Raw genomic sequence first — 20,223 nt, forward strand, 5'->3', positions numbered from 1 at the left:
TTCTGGATGTAGAACAATGGTTCCTGTCATTGTGGGGTTTTAAAACCCTAAGACTGACAATGAGGCCTCGAAGGGATTTGGGGAGTCGCAAAGAACACTGTAAAGGCAGATTTATTAATCTGATGTATTAAACTGCTAATTAAGTCAGGCCTGAAGCAAGTCTGTACTTTCCTGCTTCCTTAAACTAAGCTCAGGAGGGCACACTGGGGCGGGGGGGGGGGGGGCGGCGCTTGAAGGAGACCTGGTATTAGTTTTCCTTAAAACATCCAGAAATGTAAGCATTTATAAAGCCTCCATTATGCCCTAAGCATAATAGAAGCACTGTGAAGGGTGTTAGTGTGTATTCTATTAACAGATTTCCTTTTTAAAGTTCTCATCCCTCCTGCTATCATAATAGGTGCTAAGAGTTATTAGAGCTATGACCCAGGCAGGAGAAACAAGTCAGGGGCTCTTCGGCCCAACGCTAATGACCACAGCCCAAATTAATCTTCCACTGCATGCTTCCAGATGCTGTGATGGAGAGATCACCCTTCCTGTCCCTGATGGCCCTGCTAGACAGGCCCTGGCTGTCTCTCTGAGGTTTCCTCTGTGGTAGTTCTGGCCGTGACAGCCCTCACGGGTCCTGGTTGGCAGGAGCCAATCCTAGCTTGGAACCCAGGCCTTCCAGCTCCCAATCACTGGAGTCTTTCCTCTTGCCTTGATGTCCTCAGAATATAATCTTTCAGGCTCAGGGAACATACCAGTAAACAAGATAAGCCCGGTTTGGCTCAGGGAGCCTACATTCTAGGAGGGGGATGAGGAAGGGGTCAACAACCAGCGAACAAGAGCTTTCTTATTCAGGGCCTTGCATGATCCTGGAAGGCGGTCTGGGGCGGGGCATCTGGCTTCTGACCCCTCTCAGCTACTGACCAGCCCTGAACCTTGGGTAAGTGACTTCATCTCCCACTCTGTACGACGGTTTTGATCACAGACCCTGTCTCTGGAGTTTCTGCAATATTGACGGGAAGTAATGCACATTAACGCTAGGCCAGCGGCTCCTAAACTTGTCTGCACATTACGCAGCTTCCAAAACTGTACCTTACCTCCAGAGACTGATTTAGTTGGCCTGGGGTGTGGCCTGGGTTTTGAAATTTTCTAAGATCCCCAGGAGATGCTGAAGTGCAGACAAGTTTGGGGAGGCACGGCGCTATGCATTGCGTAACAGCTCGATAAAAGACAACTAACAGAAAAGCCCGTTTTACAGATTAAGAGACTAAGGCCCGGCAGGGAAGACCTCAAAGCGACTTTCCCGAGGCTGTACGTCCCGGGCTCGAGCTCGGAACTTACCCACCTGGCCTCTCGCCTGCGGCCAGGTGGGGGCCGTGCTCTTCCTCCCCCGCACACCTGCTCGGGGGCAGGGGCGCCCATCGATGCGCTCCGCTGCTCGGCTCCCCACGCCTGGTCGCTGCCCGCTCGTGCCCCTTCCCCCTCCCGGGCGCTTCCCACTTCCAAGATGGCCGCGGGTGGAGCCGACCAGGTAAGGAGGCCCCTGATGGGTGTCCACGGGGGATCTGCGGGCATGAAAACTCCCTCAGGCCTCCCTTCGCGGCTCCTCTTGCCCTTCGGGAGAGAAAAGGTCCGGCAACGCCGCTCCGCGGCCCGTGGCGGGCGGGCGAGCGGGCCGGAGGAGGGGCAGCTGGACGAGCGTCGAGCTCGAGGAGCAGCGGCAGCCCGGCTGGGCGCGGCAGCCCGGGCGGAAGAGCAGCCCGCGCAGGCAGGGGGCGGGGCGAGGGCGCGCGGGGCGGGGCGAGGGCGCGCGGGGCGGGGCGAGGGCGCGCGCCGCTGTTGGCTGCGGGCGGCTCGCGGGCACCTGCCGGCCCGGCCCGCCGCCTGCAGTGCCGAGTGTCCTCGCCGCGCAAGTTGCGGGTCCCGCAGGGCCTGGGCTACGGGCCCACAGGCCCCGGGGATGGCGTCGGAGCCGCGCTAACTCCGGTACTGAGGGCCTCCGGCGAGGGCCGGGCCGCGAGGGAGGGAGGGCGCCGGGGCGCGCGGGGCCGCTGCCACCTGCTGCAGCGTCGACCGGAGCGGGGAGGCGGCCTGAGACGGGGCGGAGCTGGCCGCGCGGGTTTGGGTCCTGCCTGCGCGCCCTCTCGACGCGCGGCCGCCGCTTCCTCCCGCGCCGGGGGAGCGCGTGGGTCACGGGGAGCATCGCGGGGCCCGGGGGCGCTCGGCTCGCCCGCTCCTCGGTGAGACGCGCGCCCCGACCCGCTCCTTTCCCGGAACTTGACGAAAAGTTTTCCCTCTCAGACGCGCGGGGCTCCCGGGCCGGGAGAGGAGCCGGCTCGGCGCCCCCCGACCCATGAGAGCCCCCACGGCGTCGGGGCCACCGAACACCGGGATCCCGCCACTTCGGAGCCCCCCAGCCGCCGGGACCCCGTCCACTTCAGGGCCCCCGACCCCTGGGACCCCCGGCACTTTGCTGTCCCCGACTCGCCGGAGCCCCTCTCCCCACACCTCCGAGCCTCCGACCGCCCGGAACTCCCTCCACCTCTGGGTCCACCTGGCAGCTCCCGACCCCATTGCTTCTCAGACCCCTGTTCTGGGGCCGCAGACGCCCCCCTTCTCTTGGGACCGCCTACTCCCCAGGCCGGGGACTCCCTTTTGCTTCAGGGGCCCCCGTGCCTGGACTACAGCCCCCCTCAGCCTCGGGGACCCGCGCCTGGGGATGCTTCCCAGCGGGAGGCTGAGGGGCAGGAGCTGCGTGGGGACAGGGAGCTGCCCCGGGGAAGGAGCGGGGGGCTGCGGCCGCCGGGAAGACTCTTCCTCACGAGGCCGCAGCGCCGGCCGGCGGACCCCAGACCCCGCGCCTGCGCAGCGGGCCACGGGCAGCGGCGTGTGTTTCAAAGTTGCACAGGCGCCATCTGCTCCAACTTGGACGTGGAAGTGGAAGCTTGGCTTTGGAAAGTTCTGTGGGCAGGAGGCTCCTGGGCACGGACTCACGCCCTTCGTTTACGGGGGAGGGCGGTGTCTTGGGGCCCGTGTCTGCAGGCTGTTGGCACCTCGCCGTTGTCTTGGCCGCCTTTGTAGAGGATGGGTGGCTGCTGGGCACTGTTAGGGGCTGTGCATGGACCAGGCCAGACCTTACAGCAGCCCCTTCCTCTTGCCCGGTTTATCTGGCCAGTACCAACCCGTGTCTCAGGTTTGGGTCGGGCTTCTTCCCGGCTTCTTGGCCCCTGTGCCACCTGGGTTGCTCCTCCCTCCCACCCCCCAACCAAGGCTGTCTTACTCCTGTCTTGGTGGTGGTATGTTTGACCCCTTGAGACTGTGGGCTCCACCTGATTTCCAGCCCTCGTGAGAACCTGGCATGTTCTTGGGGCTCAGGGTTACTGAGTGAATGCACCCTTTGAGACACATCGAGGGCGGTCAGGTAACTGGTTCAGGGTCACCCAGCTGGAGAGAGGCAGGGAAGACATTCACACTGAGGCAGGTCTCGGGGCCAGGCTCCGCTCATCTCGGTGTCCTTCACGGCCCCAGCAGGTCCTGGCAGGTCCCTGCTCAGCACTTCGCGTGGCGCCCAGCTGGGCTTGCTCCATGCTCGCGAGACTGAGTTTCTGCAGTCTGCCCCCAGCCCACCCTCTCACGCTCCGCATCAGGGCCGCCTCACCTGGCCCCCGTGGATCCCTGCAGTTCCCCTCAGGCACCCTCTCTCACTTCTCCACCCCTCCGCCCCTCCGCCCTTCCTCTTCTCCATCTCCCCCTCCCACTGCCCTACTCCCCTCTGTCCAGCGGGTGAATTCCTGCCCGTCATACCTCCACTTCCTCTTGCTTGCGCTCTGCTGAAGACCTCTCAACGGAGAGGACACAGCTTACCAGAGCAACGTGTTTAAGAATCTGTCTTCCCTGTTGGTCCGAGCTTCTGACTGTCACGTCCTCACCCTCGGCACAGAGGATGCCTGCCCAGCATGCCGTGGGTGCTCGCAGAGCTTTGAGACCTTGGAGAAGATTTGTCATCACACTAGACGTTTATACCTAATATGTAAAAGAGGATTTTAGGAAAGTGGGTACGTGTTGTCTGTTAATGTTTGCTGTAGGGAGGGTATAAAGTTTCTAGGGTCTGGGTTTGGAATTCTAGATTGTCAAGTTGGAAGGACCTTGGGTAGCTTGGCTGGGCTAATCACCTCATTTGACAGATGGGGAAGCTGAGGCCCAGCACTCAGTCAGTGCCGCAGCGGAGGTGCAAGGAGAGATGCTGGTGACGGGGAAGCCGTACAGTGAGGCTGTGCAGACTGGCTGTGTCTGGGCTTGCTTATGCAAATGAGTTGCTAAAATAGGGGGCCTGAGCTGGCTGGCCGTGTCGGGTGCCCGGGGAAGAGTGATGCCAGCCAGCATTTTCCAAGGCACGATTCTAAAGGCTTTATGTGGATTTCTTTCCCCCATCTTGTCAACTGCCTAATGAAATAGAGTCTATTATTGTCCCCCTCTTACTACGTGGAAATCGAGGCACAGAGAAGTTAAACTAGTCCAAGGTCACACAATTGCTAGGCGGAGGAGCCAGGATTTGAACCTACGCAGTCTGCCTCCAGAACCTGCATTATTTTTTCCCCTTGTGTATTTTAGTTTTAAAACTTTTCTATTGAAGTCTAACATACATACAGAGAAGTCTAAATATTGTTGTATTTAGCTTATCGATAATCACAAAGTTTAGGGTCTGTACTCTTAAGCACTCCAGCAAGCCATGTTTGGCCTTTGATGTCAGACCCGGTTTGAATCCTGTTTCTCTTGCTGTGTGACCTTGGGTGTGTCACTCAGCCTCTCTGAATCTGAATAGTTTCTTGAGTGTACTTGGCAGGCTTGTGATGATTAGAGCATGTGATAGCTCCTAGTATGTTTGGTGTTTGGTAAATATTCAGTAAATTATTTGTCTTATTAATAATTAAGATTATAAATTGTGTTGGCTTTGATAAGTGGACTATCTTCCGAACCTGTGAGTTGCCTCTCGGTCACTTTACAGGTACTTATGATGATTAGTTTTGGTAAATCACTATATGAAGCTGAAACATTTTGGGGTAGAGGGGAAACCTCCCCTGTGCACTGATAGTCCTTAATTTAAAATGTCCCACCTATGCCTTTTAAACATCACCACCTTTGGGCGGTGTAAGTTAAATATCTGTTCCTTAGGGTTGGGAAGGAGCCTCTGGGGACCCTCAGCCAGTTTAATGCAAGTTTCTGCCTGGTTTGCTGATGGATGGAAGCTTATTGAACTACATCGTGTTGAGTTCCAGGTGCCTCAAAGTTGCCGTGCACCCTCCAGAGGAATATATTGGGCTTCTAGGAAATTCTTTTTTAGGATTGTTTTTATCCTAAAGAATAACTCTTTAAAAAAAAAAACAAACTACTTTTCTAGTTGACTTTCCCATTCTGTGGTTTTTGGTTTTTTTTTTTTTTGGCTGTGCCGCGTAGCATGCGGGGTCTTAGTTCCCTGACCAGGGATCAACCCCCCCCCCCCACCCCCCGCAGTGGAAGCATGGAGTCTTAACCACTGGACCGCCAGGGAAGTCCCGACTTTCCCTTTCTATGTAATGCACATTAATCCATTATTTTAGGCCGCTTGTGCAGCAGTGGAAAGAGTAAGCACCTTTCCAGGTGTAGGATCCAGGTCCGCCCCAGCAGGACCACTTCATTCTGCGTTCCATCTGCGCCTCGGTCTTGTCTGTGAGATGGTGATGACGGTGTCCTCAGCTCTGGGAGTTGCTGGGGAGGTTACACAGATCATAGATGGTGGGCGTGGACACCAAACACAGTGCCCAACGTGCCACGTGCACCGGTGAGCAGAGGCAGCTGCTTGTGTTAATTGTTAATGCCGAGGTGCCTGAGATCCAGAACGTCCTATGCCTTTCTTTCCAGGCTCTTTTCTGCCTAAGCCAGGACTTGCATTAAAAAGAGAAAGAGACTCACAGTGGTTGGTGCTTGTGAGCCCTCTACACAAATGTCTGATTCTCTTGGGAGATGTCTCATAGGTCAGTGGGTTGTCCTTGGTGTTTGGTCCAGGCTTGAGGTGAAGGCCTGGGGGAGCCACTCCTGTGGGGAGTCTGGCGGTCCCAGCAGCATCCTCACCAGGAAACGTGAAGGACCCCTGAGAGGCCTTCTGGAGGGTGACGCAGGTGTTGGAGAGAGAAGACTCAGGTGGGACCCTCCCTGCAAGACCTTGGGCAGGTCGCTGCCTCTGGCTCAGCCCAGCGTTGTTCCCATCTGTGGAATCCTCTTCTTTCACAGGAGGGATGAGGATTTGAGGAGGTGCTTGATGTCTGCATTAGGGCTGTGAGTAGCAAAGCTTACCAAGGGGCTTTGGGGTCACAGACTTGGGCTCAGGCCCCAGCTGCTGCCACATGAAAGTGGAGGCCTGGGTAAGCTGTGTGCTTCAGTTTCCTCCTCTGTGCAGTGGGGATAATACAGCGCAAAGGGCTGCTGAGGGCTCTGAAACAGAATGGCGTGTTAGGAGCTTAGAACAGGGCCTGGTACTCATGAAATTGTAGTTTTATGGCAATGCTCTGGTGTTGTCAGGAGTTGCAGACCTAGTTCCTGCCCTCTTGAAACTTTGGATCTGTGACAGACGTGCCCTCCCTCAGGCCATGGCTGATGGAAAGGGGCCGTGTGCGCCTGACTCTTAAGCGGAAGGGTACGGAAAGCAGCGGCAGGCCTGGGTTGACGGGAGGCTTGGCAGCGAAGATGAGCGCACCCTCCTTGGAGGATCAGGGAGAGTGGCGTCGTCCCTGTGCTGACGGGGGTGCCACAGAGGAGCTGGGACGAGAGAGGCTGTGTATAGCACGCGCCCCGTGGGCAGGAAGGAGCCACGGGAGATGAGTGCAGAGGATGTCTGCCTGGATGGGCAGAATTATCTCTCCCTGAAGCCACCAGTGGGTGGACTTGTTTTCCCCTGGGACCCTAACTAAATCATTTAGTTTTGGTTTCATAGACTGTTTCTTTTATTTATGAAGACTTGGTCAAGACTTAGTCCCATTACTTTTGAAGGAGGAGAAAATTAAATTGTTGCTTCAAGATGGACTTGTTTTCCAAAGCCTTATTCAGAGTCACTGGCAGAGCTGCTCTCCACTCTCTGACTTGTATTAAACTAAAGACGGGCCCCTGGGAGTGAAGGTTGTTTCAGTCTCTTGGGCACTTTTCCTCTTTGCTTCCTGCAGAACTCAGTTTTGTGGCAGGTAAATAAAATTCAGGTGGCCTTGCCGCCTGGAATAAAAAGTCTTCCTCTTAGCTGTGCGTTATGTCTTGTGTGTTTCTCTCCTCCGGGCGGTGATGGCTGCTCTTCATCAGACTTGGATCTGGTGCCGGGCTGTGCCTGGGTGACTCTGAGAGCCCAGGTCGCATGCTGTGGCGGCCACTGTGCCGGGCGTCGTGTGAGACTTTGGGAAACAACTGCAGAGCGAAATTTCATTTTGCTTTCCTGAGCCGTCAGGTGTTGACAGTGTTCCTCGCCGGCTAGTCTAGCGGCGGGTACAGCGCTCAGGGCGGTCACCGCTCACCTGCTGGGTCTGCTGTCTGCACGCACTGCTGGGAGCGCGATGGATTTTCTTCCTCTTCTGTGACCTCCCCTGCTCACCTTGTTCTTGAAACACAACCCAGCTCTCAACAGATGTTTCTTGGATGGATTGCCCCTGAAACCTGCCCACAACTAGAATGTAGTTGTTAGTAATAATTAATTCAGCAAATAGAATTTTTTTTTTTTTGGCTGCACTGCGCGGCATGTGGGATCTTAGTTCCCCCGCCAGGAATTGAACTTATGCCCCCTGCAGTGGAAGCGCGGAGTCTTGACCACCGGACTGTCAGCAGGGAAGTCCCACAAATAGATTTTTTAATCCTTAACCGTGCTAGGCATTTGACCAGGCAGTGGTATCCAGAAACTGTTAGCATGTGCCCACCTGAAGCTTAGGAGCCAGGGGAGAGAGATACGGAAACTGCTGTAGGTGGGGTGTGGCCGCAAGGAGCTCAGGAGGAAGGAGGGCCTGCAGCCTCCTGGGAGAGTTGAGGAAGCCTTCTCAGAGGAGTGGCCTTGGAAACGTGCTGTGTCTCCTTGTGGCACACGCTGCCAGATCCCCAGGGGCGCTGATGGCAGAGCTGGGGAGAGTACCTGCGGCAGTGGCGCAGGACGGCTTCGTGTTGAGAGAGGTGAGCGTGACAGCATGAGGCTGGTGTGGCTGGCAGGGATGGATCCAGAGGGCCCTGGGCCGGCCTGGGGAATTTAGGCTTACTCTGTCTTTAGAAAACGTGTGATTTGGAGGCAGGCCATCCGCAGCTGGTCTCCTGGCTGGCTTCCAGAGTCCACCCTGCCGCTCCTCTTGGAAGCACCCCCTTTGTGCAGCCTCCCCCTGCCGGGCCCCGTCGGAAGGCAGGTGCTCTGGAGTGCGGCTTCTGGTTTTATGGCACTGGTAGCACCAGGTGAAAGGGCTTGAGGACAGGTGGCCTTGGCCCTTGCGGAGTTTGGTCTTAGAGTATGTTGCAAGGGGAAGTACTTTTTCCCTTTTAGGTTTATTTCTCTGAAGGCTGTTCTCTGAGGCTGTTCCTCAAGTTTAAGGAACTTAAGCTGGACTTGGAACCATCGGAGGCCTCAAAGGTCCCGCAGCTTCTCCCTAGAAGAGGCCCTCGGGCTTCTCTCTGTGGCCCCAAGGCAGAGGAGAGAAGACGGAGGACGAGGCCACCGCCAAGCGGCTTTGGACTCTGTCTGACCTTGTTTCTTTCTTTCCTGTGCTTCCATCTTGGCAACTCAGAGGAGAAGGGGTCCTTGGGTTCACATAACACACTTGTTCCATGTTGCTGCCTATTCTCGTGTCAAAATTTCAGTTTAAATTCAGTGTTTTTTTTTCAGGTACTTCAGTTCTTTATGTGGCTGAAGTGGAGGAAATTCACATTTATTGGGCACCTGCTGTGTGTCAGGTACAGGTGTGCCGGTGCTTCACCAAACCTCATTTCGTTTATCCTTAGCCAGCCTGTGAGGTGTATGGTAACGCCCCCTTTTACTCCTGGGGAGGAGGGAAGTTGAGGCTCAAAAAGGTTGAGCATCTCCCCAGCTAGTAAGTGGCAGGGCCAGAATTTCAGCTGGGGCTGTCAGAGGGTCTCAGCTCTGCTTACTGTGAGTTTTTCCTCTTGTGTTTATGGCTTTTTGCCAGTTTGACCTGTTGGTGTGTTGATGGTATTTGGATAATTCTCATTACCTTTGACATTGCCAAAGATTAGCTCTTAACTATGTGCTAAAAATGTTTCTTACTGGATTTTCCTCTTAATTAAAAAACAAGAAAAGTAGAACTTTCAAATTGGTGTACAGATTTGTCTTCCTGTGTCTTCCCGTTGTGAATCCTGTTGTTTCACAGCATAGTTTGGTTTGGGAGTTTTCCCAGCACAGGGTTCCAGAGACAGTTTGCTGTGGCCTTGCCTGGGAGGAACTCCTGGCTGGGGACTCAGGGTAGGGGCCGCAGCCCAGGAAATTCAGGGCAGTGTGAACTGCAAAACAGTTAAGACAGGTTCCCATGTGGTGAGGTGATGCCCAGATCCTTTCCGAGGATGAACTGAGTTTTTGCTCTGTAGGTTAGGGAAGCACTTTTAAATTGTGCAATACCTTTATAATCTCATTTTTGTATTAAGCTCTAATTTTGCTTGTAGTTTTGTTTTGGTGTACTTCTACCTTCCAAGAAAAATTGATAACCAATTAGTACGACACCATGATTAAATAACCCTTCCTTACTCACTGGGTCATATTTCAAGTTTTTATACATAGTTCAGTCTATTTCTGAATTTGGCAATTGAATTCATTCCTTCTTATTTCTGTTTTTGCTCTAGTGCTGCACTGTGTGACTGGTTCCTTCAATGTCTGGGAGGGAGGGAGATTACCCCTCCCCCGTTTTCTGCTTTTAATGAATTTGCTTTGGCCATGTTGACAGTGAGAGGCAGGCAAGGCTTCCTGAAGGGGAGCGGGAAGCTCATTGCAAAAGCTAAAATAACACCCGAAAGGGAGTGGTTATCAGTGTTATTGCCAGGCTTCAGACCTTCAACTGTTTGCTATTTTATGATAGCAGCTACTAGCAGTGCCTGCGGTGGGGGCCGCCTGCTGAACGCCTTTCTCATGGCACTTTATTTAATTCTCCCAAGGCAATCTAGTGGAGTTGGGATTAGAACCCAGGAAGGACTGAGCCCAGAGTTCCCTTCTTTACATGGTTTCTATTCCATGGATCAAATTTAAATGCACCACTAGGTTTCTTTAGTTTTTGATGTTTTAAAAGGACAGGAGAAGGTAATGTAACACACCGTAGGGTTCTCAGTCCACAGGGGACTGTGCTCTCCAGGCTAATGCGCCTCCTACCCCAGTCTTAGGCCAGAGAACCATAGGCGGGGCCTGGGTGTCAGCGGCAGCTCTGACTCTCCTTGCTCAGGTGTTTACTGCAGGTTCATGGCCTTTATTTTTTCCTTTATTGATCACCCGTCTTCACTGAGCCAGCCTTCTGACCTGGGTTTTTATAACCCCAAACTACGCCATTCATCCACTACTATGGCTTATTTTGGGGTCAGTCCTGTAGATCCCAGCTCTGCCGCTAAATAACAATATGATCCTGGACCCATTTCTTTTTTTTGTTTGTTTTTTTTGGTTGCGTTGGGTCTTCGTTGCTGCGCGCGGGCTTTCTCTAGTTGCGGTGAGCGGGGGCTACTCTTTGTTGTGGTGCGCGGGCTTCTTATTGCAGTGGCTTCTCTTGTTGCGGAGCACGGGCTCTAGAGCACAGGCTCAGTAGTTGTGGCTCACGGGCTCTAGAGCACAGGCTCAGTAGTTGTGGCTCGCGGGCTCTAGAGCACAGGCTCAGTAGTTGTGGTGCACGGGCTTATTTACTCTGCGGCACATGGGATCTTCCCGGACCAGGGCTCGATCCCGTGTCCCTTGCATTGGCAGGTGGATTCTTAACCACTGCGCCAGCAGGGAAGTCCCATGGACCCGTTTAACCTGAGCCTCAGTTTCTTCCATGGTAAAGGGGATAATATGCCCCGCCTTGTAGACCTGAGTAAGGTGACTAAAACATCGTGGAGACCCATGGCTAACTTGAATGTGTTTGGGGTAATCTCACGGCACATGGCATACACAGTTCATCTTATTTTCTGTCATGATGAAGGCATCTTGATTTTTATGCTGTCTCAGAACAAGTTGAACCTTGACTTATGTATGGGTTATGAATTCACATACTTTTGACAGAGGTATCCTGTTTATCATTTAAAAAAACATGGAAAACAAAACCCCTTCTCTCTGCCCGGCACAGCCCTCACACTCCCCATGCTGTCCTGAGGATCACAGATGTGACTGGGGGCAGTGATGGTGATGATAAAGATGGTTATTTTATATATTTTTACTCTAGATGTATCCTGTGTTTGAATTATCTTCCTGTTGTTTTATATCATGATAATATATGTTAAAACTCTAGCTTCTGGACCTGAATTAAAAGTTGTGTATGTAGGACTTTTTTCAAGGATTCCTCTCTTAAAAGGGGTGTCAGAACATTTGAACGTGCATCAGAGGAATTGCATCTTTGGCTTTTATATTCACTCTCCTAATTTCCATTTTGGTGTTTTTTCTAGTTTTTCCTTGGACCAAGATGACTGATGGAAACCTTTCCACCACTACAAATGGCGTAGCCTTGATGGGCATTCTGGACGGTCGACCAGGAAACCACGTTCAGAACCTGCAACACTTGAATCTCAAGGCACCCAGGTCCCTCTCATTGTCTGAGTACGGGCCCAAGCTGAAACTTGGTGCTTTAGAGGATCGGCACAGCCTTAAATCGGTGGACTCAGGCATCCCTACCCTAGAGATCGGCAACCCGGAACCTGTCCCCTGCAGCGTGGTCCATGTGAAGAGGAAACAGTCTGAGTCGGAGATCATCCCGGAGCGAGCCTGCCAGAGCGCGTGCCCACTGCCTTCCTACGCGCCACCAGCTCCCACCAGTGCCGAGCGGGAGCAGAGTGTGCGCAAGTCCTCCACGTTTCCCAGGACAGGCTATGACTCGGTGAAGCTCTACAGCCCCACCTCCAAAACGCTGAACCGCAGTGACAATGTCTCAGTCTGCAGCGTGTCCAGCCTCGGCACAGAGCTGTCAGCCACGCTGTCCGTCAGCAATGAGGACATCTTGGACCTTGTGGTCACGAGCAGCTCCAGTGCCATCGTGACCCTGGAGAATGACGATGACCCACAGTTTACTGACGTCACCTTGAGCTCCATCAAGGAAACCCATGACCTACGCCAGCAGGACTGTGTTGATGAAACTGAGGAGGGGAGGAAATTGAAAATATTGGGACCATTTAGTAACTTCTTTTCAAGGTAATGACGTCTTTATCTCTCTAGAAGAGCCAGGTTATTCAGTTCAGACCAGTGGCGTTGTTGTTCTTGTCTGCAGTGTGTCCTGTGTTTCCTGCCCACAGAGCAGACACTGTCATACAGATAACTATGCCGTTTCCAGTAGCCCAGTAACTATGTGGACTTGTGCGGAGGACTGGTGATTCTGCTGTTTGATTCCTCACTGCTGGCTGTCACTTCTGTGTCCCTGTCACTCGCACAGTCTCTTGTCACTTCCTGGCCTCTGACCTGCTGTGGCTGAGGCTGACCTGTAAGTGACCACTGTTACGAAATCAGCAGCCTTTGTCAGCTTTATCCTCCGAAGGGCCCTTTATGCTGATAACTTGAGTCTCTTGGGCCAAGCGGAGGGTGCTGGCGAGGGTGATATCGGAGTCAGTAATTCCAGCCTCTCCTGACACACCCCGGGGCTGGCATTTCTGGGTGCCCCTGGACGCGTGCCCTGTGCTCCTGCCCGGCTGTGCTCCTTTGTTCGTGTTCCGGCCCTGGGCCTGCTGCTGAGCTGTGTGCTGTCACTGCATTGCCGCCACACACGTCCCCACCTGTGCCAGGACCAGGCCATGCGCCCCACTCCCCGTGGTGCCCTGTCCCCAGGAGCCGAACCCGGGATGCTGGCGTCCCTGTGTCTCACCTTAAGCCCTGTGCAGCCGTTCCTACAGCCTCTTTTTTGTGCCCTCGTGTTTCCGTTCAACAAGTGTTTTGTGTTTGCGTCCTAGGCTCTGCCCTTGACAGGCAATATAGGAGTAACTCGGTACTGACCTTGGGCGGGCTTGCAGGCTGGGGGTGGTGGAAGTGGACGTATCAGTCAGTCACATAGGCAAGCGTGAACTCCCAAACTGTGGAGTGCCGCAGGGAAGGGCCGAGGGCCCTGGAGACTGTGCAGAAGGGCCGTCTGCTCCCCAGCAGCTCTCTGGAGGGCCTGGGCCCAGGGCCTGGCAGGTAGGAACGCCGCTGTGGTCCACGTGGCTGCCCCTGTCTGTGCCTGTAGCGGAGCCCGTGTTGGACACTTGGTGGTACGGGTGTCCCTTCGAGGTGGTGGACATGCTGGCTTGAATCAGCCGGGGGCTTCTGTGGCTGTGGGCGCACACGTCCACTTACGGCTGCCTCGGCTCACTCATCGGCTGAAGGTGGGGTCGTCTTGGATGAGCCGAGACCAGTCCTGAGTGAGAAGCTCTCCGATGGGGGCTGTGGTTTTATGGGGCACCACTTCTCTCTGATGTACCCGCAGACAGGTATTCTGCTACTCCCAGGAGAATTCCTGGCCCCAGAACTCAGTGACTCCATGGTTGCCTTCAGTGGGAAGAACCCAAGAACTGGGGGGGGGACCCACGATCCTCACTGAGGCCATAGCCCTAAAATAGTGCTGCTGCAGATCAGATTTGTGTGGCTGAACTGCTCCCTTTGCTCAGATCAGTGTCTTCAACTTTGCCTGTTTTTATGAATACCGTCTGGGTGCCTGTTAAATACGGCTCTTCAGGCTCCATCCCAGAACTCCAGGATCAGAATCTTGGGAAGGGCTTTGGAGACAGGTTTTTAGAATCACCTGAGGTTCTTGGCAAATTTGGGAAACCTTGCTCGAAAATGGGGGTGGCTGGGAAACAGCATAGAGGAAAGAGCTTAGCTTTGGAATTCAGCAGATCGGCACCCACATTCTAGCTGTGTGACTTGAACAAGTTACTTCACCTCTCTGAGCTTTCTCATCTCATCTCCTAGCCTAGCACAGGATGCCTATTATGTTGTTGATGTATTGATACTGTGTTTGTACTCTTACCTGCATTGTCCCCATCGTCATTTGCTTTCTGTCTCAGCTTCATCATCTACAAAATGGGTATGATGAGGCCTACTCCTACGGTGGTCAGGGGGACGAAGTGGGCTCACATGTGTGAACCTTAGTACGGACCCAGACAGAGTGAATGTTGAAGCATCCGTTGCTTGTTGTGATGGTCGTGACTGCGTCTTGCTTTGTCTGCTTGCCTTTGTCTTACTGTCTATGTTGGAGCCTCTTTTCCTTTGAAAGGAAACACCGTCAATTACTGCAGATTGTTTCTTGAAAATCTTTCTCGGCTTTGTGCCACAGAAATCAAATGTCTCCTCTTTGTTTTATTTCTTAATTCTTGTCTCCTTCCCCTTGTTTTGATGACTGTGACATTATTATTGTGAGCCATTATTAAGTACCTTTGGGAAGCAGGTGGAATATTAATGACAAGTGACTCAAGATGTGTGATATCATAGGCCAAGTGTAGTGAATTTTTTGTCCTAGAGTCTTAAGTGTTAGAGAAGAGTTTCAGTCCATAATTCCTTTGAGGGGAAAAAAGGGGGTTCTGTGCCAAAAATGTCTGGAAGCCACTAAACATTTCACAGGTGAGTTTATAGGCAGGGCCTGGCACACAGCAGGTGCTCTGAGGACGGTGGACCGTGTGAGTTCTTGTTGAGGGCAGGGCTGGGGCTGGAGCTGGTCCTTCGCGGTTCCCAGCCCAGGCTTCTGCGTCATCCCGTGTCTCCACTCTGTCCCCTCAACCCAGCGACTCCCTTGGCCCTCGTGCCCGTCTGTTGCCCTTGTCCTCACCGAGTCCGCTTCTAGGGTGTAGAAAGCAGTGTGGGTGGCATCGTGGAAGGCCAGTCTAGGAGAATGGGGCTCAGAGGAAGCAGTAGAGGTGGTCAGGGAACTTGTAGCCTGCGGGAGCAGACCTGTTGGTGAACCTGCCTGCTTGATGAGGGTGGCGTGGACGAGTCAGGAGCAGAGGAGCGCCAGGAGGGCTGGCTGAGCCCGGCCACCGCCCCGCGGAAGCCCAGGCCCAGCTCCCGTTTGTGCCTTTGCCCCTTCCTTCACATAGACTGCAGTAAGCATTGCTTTTGGAGACTACGCCCTGAGCTTAGAGATAGTCTGCCCTAAGGAGCTCCCTCCAGTGGGGGAGATGGACACACACTGCAGGGGTGGGGGGCACGCGTCTTGACAGGGGTGTGTGTGTGTGTGTATGCGCGCGCGCGTGCGCGTGTTGGGGATACCGAGGTCAGGAGCGCTGGTTCAGGAGTTGGGCTGGCTGGGTTCAGTGTTAGCTGTCCTACTTAATAGCTGTGTGACCATGGGCAAGTTACTTCACCTCCCTGAGCCTTAAATGGGGCATAAAACTACTGTGTGAGGTTAGAGATCAAATAGGTGAAGCATCTAGCACACTTCCTGGCCCTCCGTAAGTAGTAGCTGTCAGTGATTCTAACATAAATATGATCATTTCTAAAAAATATGTTTTCTAAAGCTTTCTCTAGTTCTTATCCTTATATTGTGCTTTACTTTGATCAACCCAGGATTGGAAAAGATCAGGATTTCTCCACTTTGGCTCTGTTGACATTTGGGGAGGGGTGGGTCTTTGTGGTGGGGGCCGTCCTGTGCATTGAAGGCTGTTTAGCGGCATCCCCGGCCTCTACCCACTAGATGCCAGTAGCACCTTTCCAACTATGACAACCAAAAATATCCTCAGACAGTGCCGAATGTCCCTGGAGGGCTGGGGTGGGGAGATGGGCAAAATCGCCCAGCTGTTGAGAACTGCTGAGCTAGCAGGTTGTAAATGTTGGTATTTAATTGCTTCTTTGAAGGAAATTTACTAACGTTATATACATATGTATATTTTTTATTAAAGTCTAGTTGATTTGTAGTATTAGTTTCAGTGATTCAATATTTTAATAGATTTACTCCATTTAAAGTTATTATAGGGACTTCCCTGGCGGTCCAGTGGCTAAGACTCCGCACTCCCAGTGCAGGGGGCCCCGGGTTCGATCCCAAGTCAGGGAACTAGATCCCACATGCCGCGACCAAAGATCCGCGTGCCACAGCTAAAGGTCCCGCATGCCTCAACGAAGATTCCGTGTGCTGCGACTAAGACCCGGTGCAGCCAAATAAATAAATAAATACTAAAAAAAAAAAGTTAATGTAAAATATTGGCGATCTTCCACTGATGTAATATATTTTGAGCAGGATCCTCATCTTATATAGAAGAGAGGGACTGTGTTCAGGGCTCCTGTGAGCCCAGCGGAGCATAACAGCCTTTATCTAAAAGGCTGCACAGCAAATATGAGAGGAATTCAGTAACACGCTTGCTTTCCACAGGAGACAGGGTTGGGATTTCTGTGAAGCCCAGGCTTTAAGGCTACTCATCTGCTCCGGGCTGGAAGGTAGTAATTAGCTTTGATCACTTCCATCTTCTTTTGCGCAGCCCTTTATTAAGCTCTCAGAAGAGATGACCTGAGTATCCTTTGCTGAGAAGAGATGCTTGAACTGCATCTGAAGGGTGAGAAGGAGCTCGCCAAGCGAAGACGTGGGGGAGAGGGAACAGCTTGTGGACGGCTGGGAGGTGTGGAGCCCCTGGGTGTGTTTAAAGGACTGTAATGAAGCATTTTTCCAGTCCGCTTCCTGACCTGGCTGAGAGCTCCTCGTGGGCACAGTCTGTGTCTGGTTCGCCCTGGCACTGAGTTGTAATTCAAAGACAGAGACAGAGGAGTCGGTGGTTCAGAGCCGGAGCTGCTCAGACCCAGGTTTGAACCTCAGCTCTGCCATTTTTGACCTGTGTGACCTCAAGAAACTTCCTTAACCTCTGTGGTCCCCAGGGTGTACTGGGTGACAGGGGGTTAATTGTACCTCTTGTGAAGAGTTGATGTGGAGGTTGAACGACATCCTACAGGTGAGGCTCTGGGCAGAGCACATAGCCAGTCTGAGCAGGTTGGATTCCTGGCCCTGCTCTCTGCTTTTGTTGGGTTTCCCATAAGATTTCACTTTTTTAAAAAGGGTGTATGTGAAAAAACTTGAAACCACTGGCTTAAGAAAAATAAATCTTTAGATGGGCACTTTGACTCAGTGGGAAAGTGCTCAACTAAAATTTTAGTTCCTGTACTGATCTAGGCATTTGGGATTTGATCATTTGAAAGGCGACATGAGCAGTGCTAAGGAACACATCTGCCCCCTGCTTTCTTTTTAGGGAGGTGAGTTAGCTTAGCAACAGGGTGGACGCACTTCAGAGACACGTGACAGCCAGAGCCCTTGGTACAGGGAGTAACAGACAATGCCCAGTGCTTGCCGAGTGCCATTCTCAGCACTTCTGAGGGGTCACCTTGTTTAATCTTCAACTACCACACGAGGGAGTGCGGTGTGTTAGATTCGATGGGCTGGCTTGTTCATCCTTTTAGGGGCCTTTCCTGCACTGTGGAGCCAGAGAGTTAAAAATGTGTGTTTCCCAGAGTTGCTTGCAGCCAGGGTTCTAGGCATGAATTAGGTCCCGTTGATGAAAGATTGGAGGCAGAAGTCAGGCGGAGCCCACGTTTCTTCCCCTTTTGGCTGTTTTCTGCTGTTGAGTGATGTCGCAGAGGCTGCCCTGCAGCGTCCCCCCTGTGTCCCTCTCCTGAATCTGTAGAGGCAGCTGCGGTGGAGGAGGGGCTGCGTCCTGCATCCCAGGGTTGAGAGGAGTTGTGCTGGCTTCCTGATCCTGCTGCATTCCGGAATTCCACTCCATTCCAGTGGCACTTCAGATGTGGCCGCTCCCCTGGTGCGTCAGGTCTGTATTGTTCAGGGAGCCGTTCCTGGCGGCCCAGTTTAGAGGCGCCTACCTCAGCCCTTATGACGATTTTGAAATCATCTAATTCCTTGAGTTAAATCCCTTTATGCTTAAAATTCCTAGAGTGGGTTCTGTATGCTGCACTGAAAGCTGATGGATTCAGGTAAGTACCGTAATAATTCTCATTTATAGGTGAGGAAGCTGAGGCAAGAGGTGGTCAAGTAGCTTGCAAGGGATACAAAGATGATACGGGGTTTGGGACTCTGAACTTAGGTTTCTTTTCTGGAAAACAGAAATGAGTTCATGCTTCAAAGGATTAAATGGGGAGGAAATGTACATGGATGGGAAGCACCCAGCACATGGCAGGCATATTAATGTCTAATTTATTTATTATTTTTTTGCTTGACTGTAGTTTTCTACTGCTTTGACCATTTTAGAATTAGCATCAGTGAATTGAGGTATAACATTGTAACTGTGAATCTTCTGTAAAATGTGCTTGCCAATATTCTTGGTGACTTTGACCTGGCATTAGTGATACACAGAAAACACCTGCTGTATATCTGAGCTGCTGGGGTGTGTGTATGTGTACACACATGCACCGCTGTGATACCTGGAAGGAGCACTGATTGGTCTTCTCTTGATCTGCCTGTTTGCTGGCGTGTGGTCTTGGGTAAGCCATCCACTCAATCTCACTGGGGCTTAGTGTCCTTGTCTGCAAAATGAGCTGAGGGTGTCCTCCTCTGAGTTGTGAAAATGAAAGGAGGGACCTGATCAAGGTGTTGAGCTCAAGTGCCAGGCAAGAAGATATGAAGATGGGCAGACACAGCTGGAGGCGGCTGTGCAAATCCCTATACTATGCCGAGTGATGAGGGTTTGAAAAGAGGTAACGAGCACAGCAGCAAATGCCCTGGGGAGGTCCAGAAAGAAATACAGGGCTGACATGCCAGCAGGCCTTCAAAAGTGTCTTCCGTGTGCACAAGGTTGAGACAGTGTTTCTTCGTCAAGGTCACAGGAGCAGGGAAAAGCTCAGCATTTCTGGGAAAGCACCGTAGCAGGAGGTGCTCAGGATGGAGAGCAGAGGTGGGAGAGGAGATGGAAAGGTGGGCAGGAGCTCATATTGGGCGGGACCTTTAGGACCACATTTAGGCTCAAAGCACTCAAAGCACGTTAAGAGCCACACAGAGTAAGATGCAGGTCTGCCCAGGAGCTGCCTTGACAAGAAGGGTTGAACCTGGTTAGAGGAGGGGCTCCCCTTGGGGGAGGGAGTTGCTGCCCTGTTCTGAGCACACCAGGCGCTTCACTCTCTCCCTCAGGTGCTTCACTCTCTCCCTCAGGCGTTTGTTTGTTTCACAGCCCTTCGAGTAGGGATTGTGACCTTTCACTTGTCCAACTCCAGAGTCCGTCAGCCCTGCCCCTTGTCACGTGTGTGTCGTGATCAGAAAGGGGAGGGGGGACTTGGGCAGGGAGGGCAGGAGGAGAGGAGCTGAAGGCAGAGGTGCGTGGAGATTCTGCAGGCCAGACCAGCAGAGACTAACCCGGGTGGGTCGGGGAGCAGGGCTGCGGGACTTCCTCAGGGCACGGGAGCTCCTGAGGGGGAGGAGGGCGATGTGGGCAAGCAGGTGGAGAATGCCTTTCCTGGGTGTTCCAAAACGTGGCATGGGGCTGGGGTCAGCTCCGAGTCCTGAGGCTTGCTGGCTCGGGGGCGGGAGGTGGGGGGGCTGCGGCAGAGCAGGGTCAGTGACAGGTGCCGCCTTGGTCTTGAGCGCAGGAGGAGCAGGAGGGTTTTAGCAGGCAAGGACCCCAGTAGGGTGGTTCCGTTGTCCCTAAGAGAGATCTGTGAGGTGTCTCCGTTACTCCGAGTGCTGCCCTTGCTGTGTGCCTTGTTTTCACAGGCACACGTTTACCCTGGGGCTTCTGACCCTGTTTTGAAACCCGCACCCCAGGGTTTTCAGTGCCTCGGATGTGAATTCTTGTACCAGATGGATTTTCAGTAGCTCAGCCCCCTTGATTACGGAATGCCTGCACTTCTTTTCCGACGCCTATTTGCCCAGCTCAGTTCTCACCAACTGTTGTTTAGGCACCTGGGAGGTCATCGGTGACCTTGACTAGAGATGTTTCTCTCTCTCCAGGTGGGCGTCAACTTGAGGTTGTCCTTTGAGTTTGGAGAGGATGCAGCAGATAGTGGCCCTCTGCCGACATGTGACGGGAGCTGCAGGAAGCCGGCTGTCTGTGCTGGACACTTGGGGGAGGTTGGGTGCCCCTGCAGGCGCCGTTTGGAGAGCCCTTCTGTCGGCGATACAGCTGTGCTCA

At 53.1% G+C, this 20,223-nt stretch overlaps 1 protein-coding gene across 2 annotated transcripts in view; it reads left to right on the forward strand.

Annotated features, from left to right (window-relative positions):
• The first annotated feature begins 906 nt into the window (after positions 1–906).
• TBC1D14 (TBC1 domain family member 14) overlaps positions 907–20,223 on the forward strand; it is a 104,252-nt gene continuing 84,935 nt past the window's right edge. The window contains exons 1-2 of one of the 2 annotated variants that reach the window (XM_057546663.1): positions 907–925; positions 11,602–12,340. In XM_057546663.1, the coding sequence (XP_057402646.1) occupies positions 11,619–12,340 (722 nt within the window). In that variant the 5' untranslated portion in view covers positions 907–925; positions 11,602–11,618. Of the gene's footprint in view, positions 926–11,601; positions 12,341–20,223 lie in introns of those variants that run through there. The other variant, XM_057546662.1, reaches the window with a different exon arrangement.

Source organism: Balaenoptera acutorostrata, chromosome 5, assembly GCF_949987535.1.
Source record: "Balaenoptera acutorostrata chromosome 5, mBalAcu1.1, whole genome shotgun sequence".
Taxonomy (NCBI): Eukaryota; Metazoa; Chordata; class Mammalia; order Artiodactyla; family Balaenopteridae; genus Balaenoptera; species Balaenoptera acutorostrata.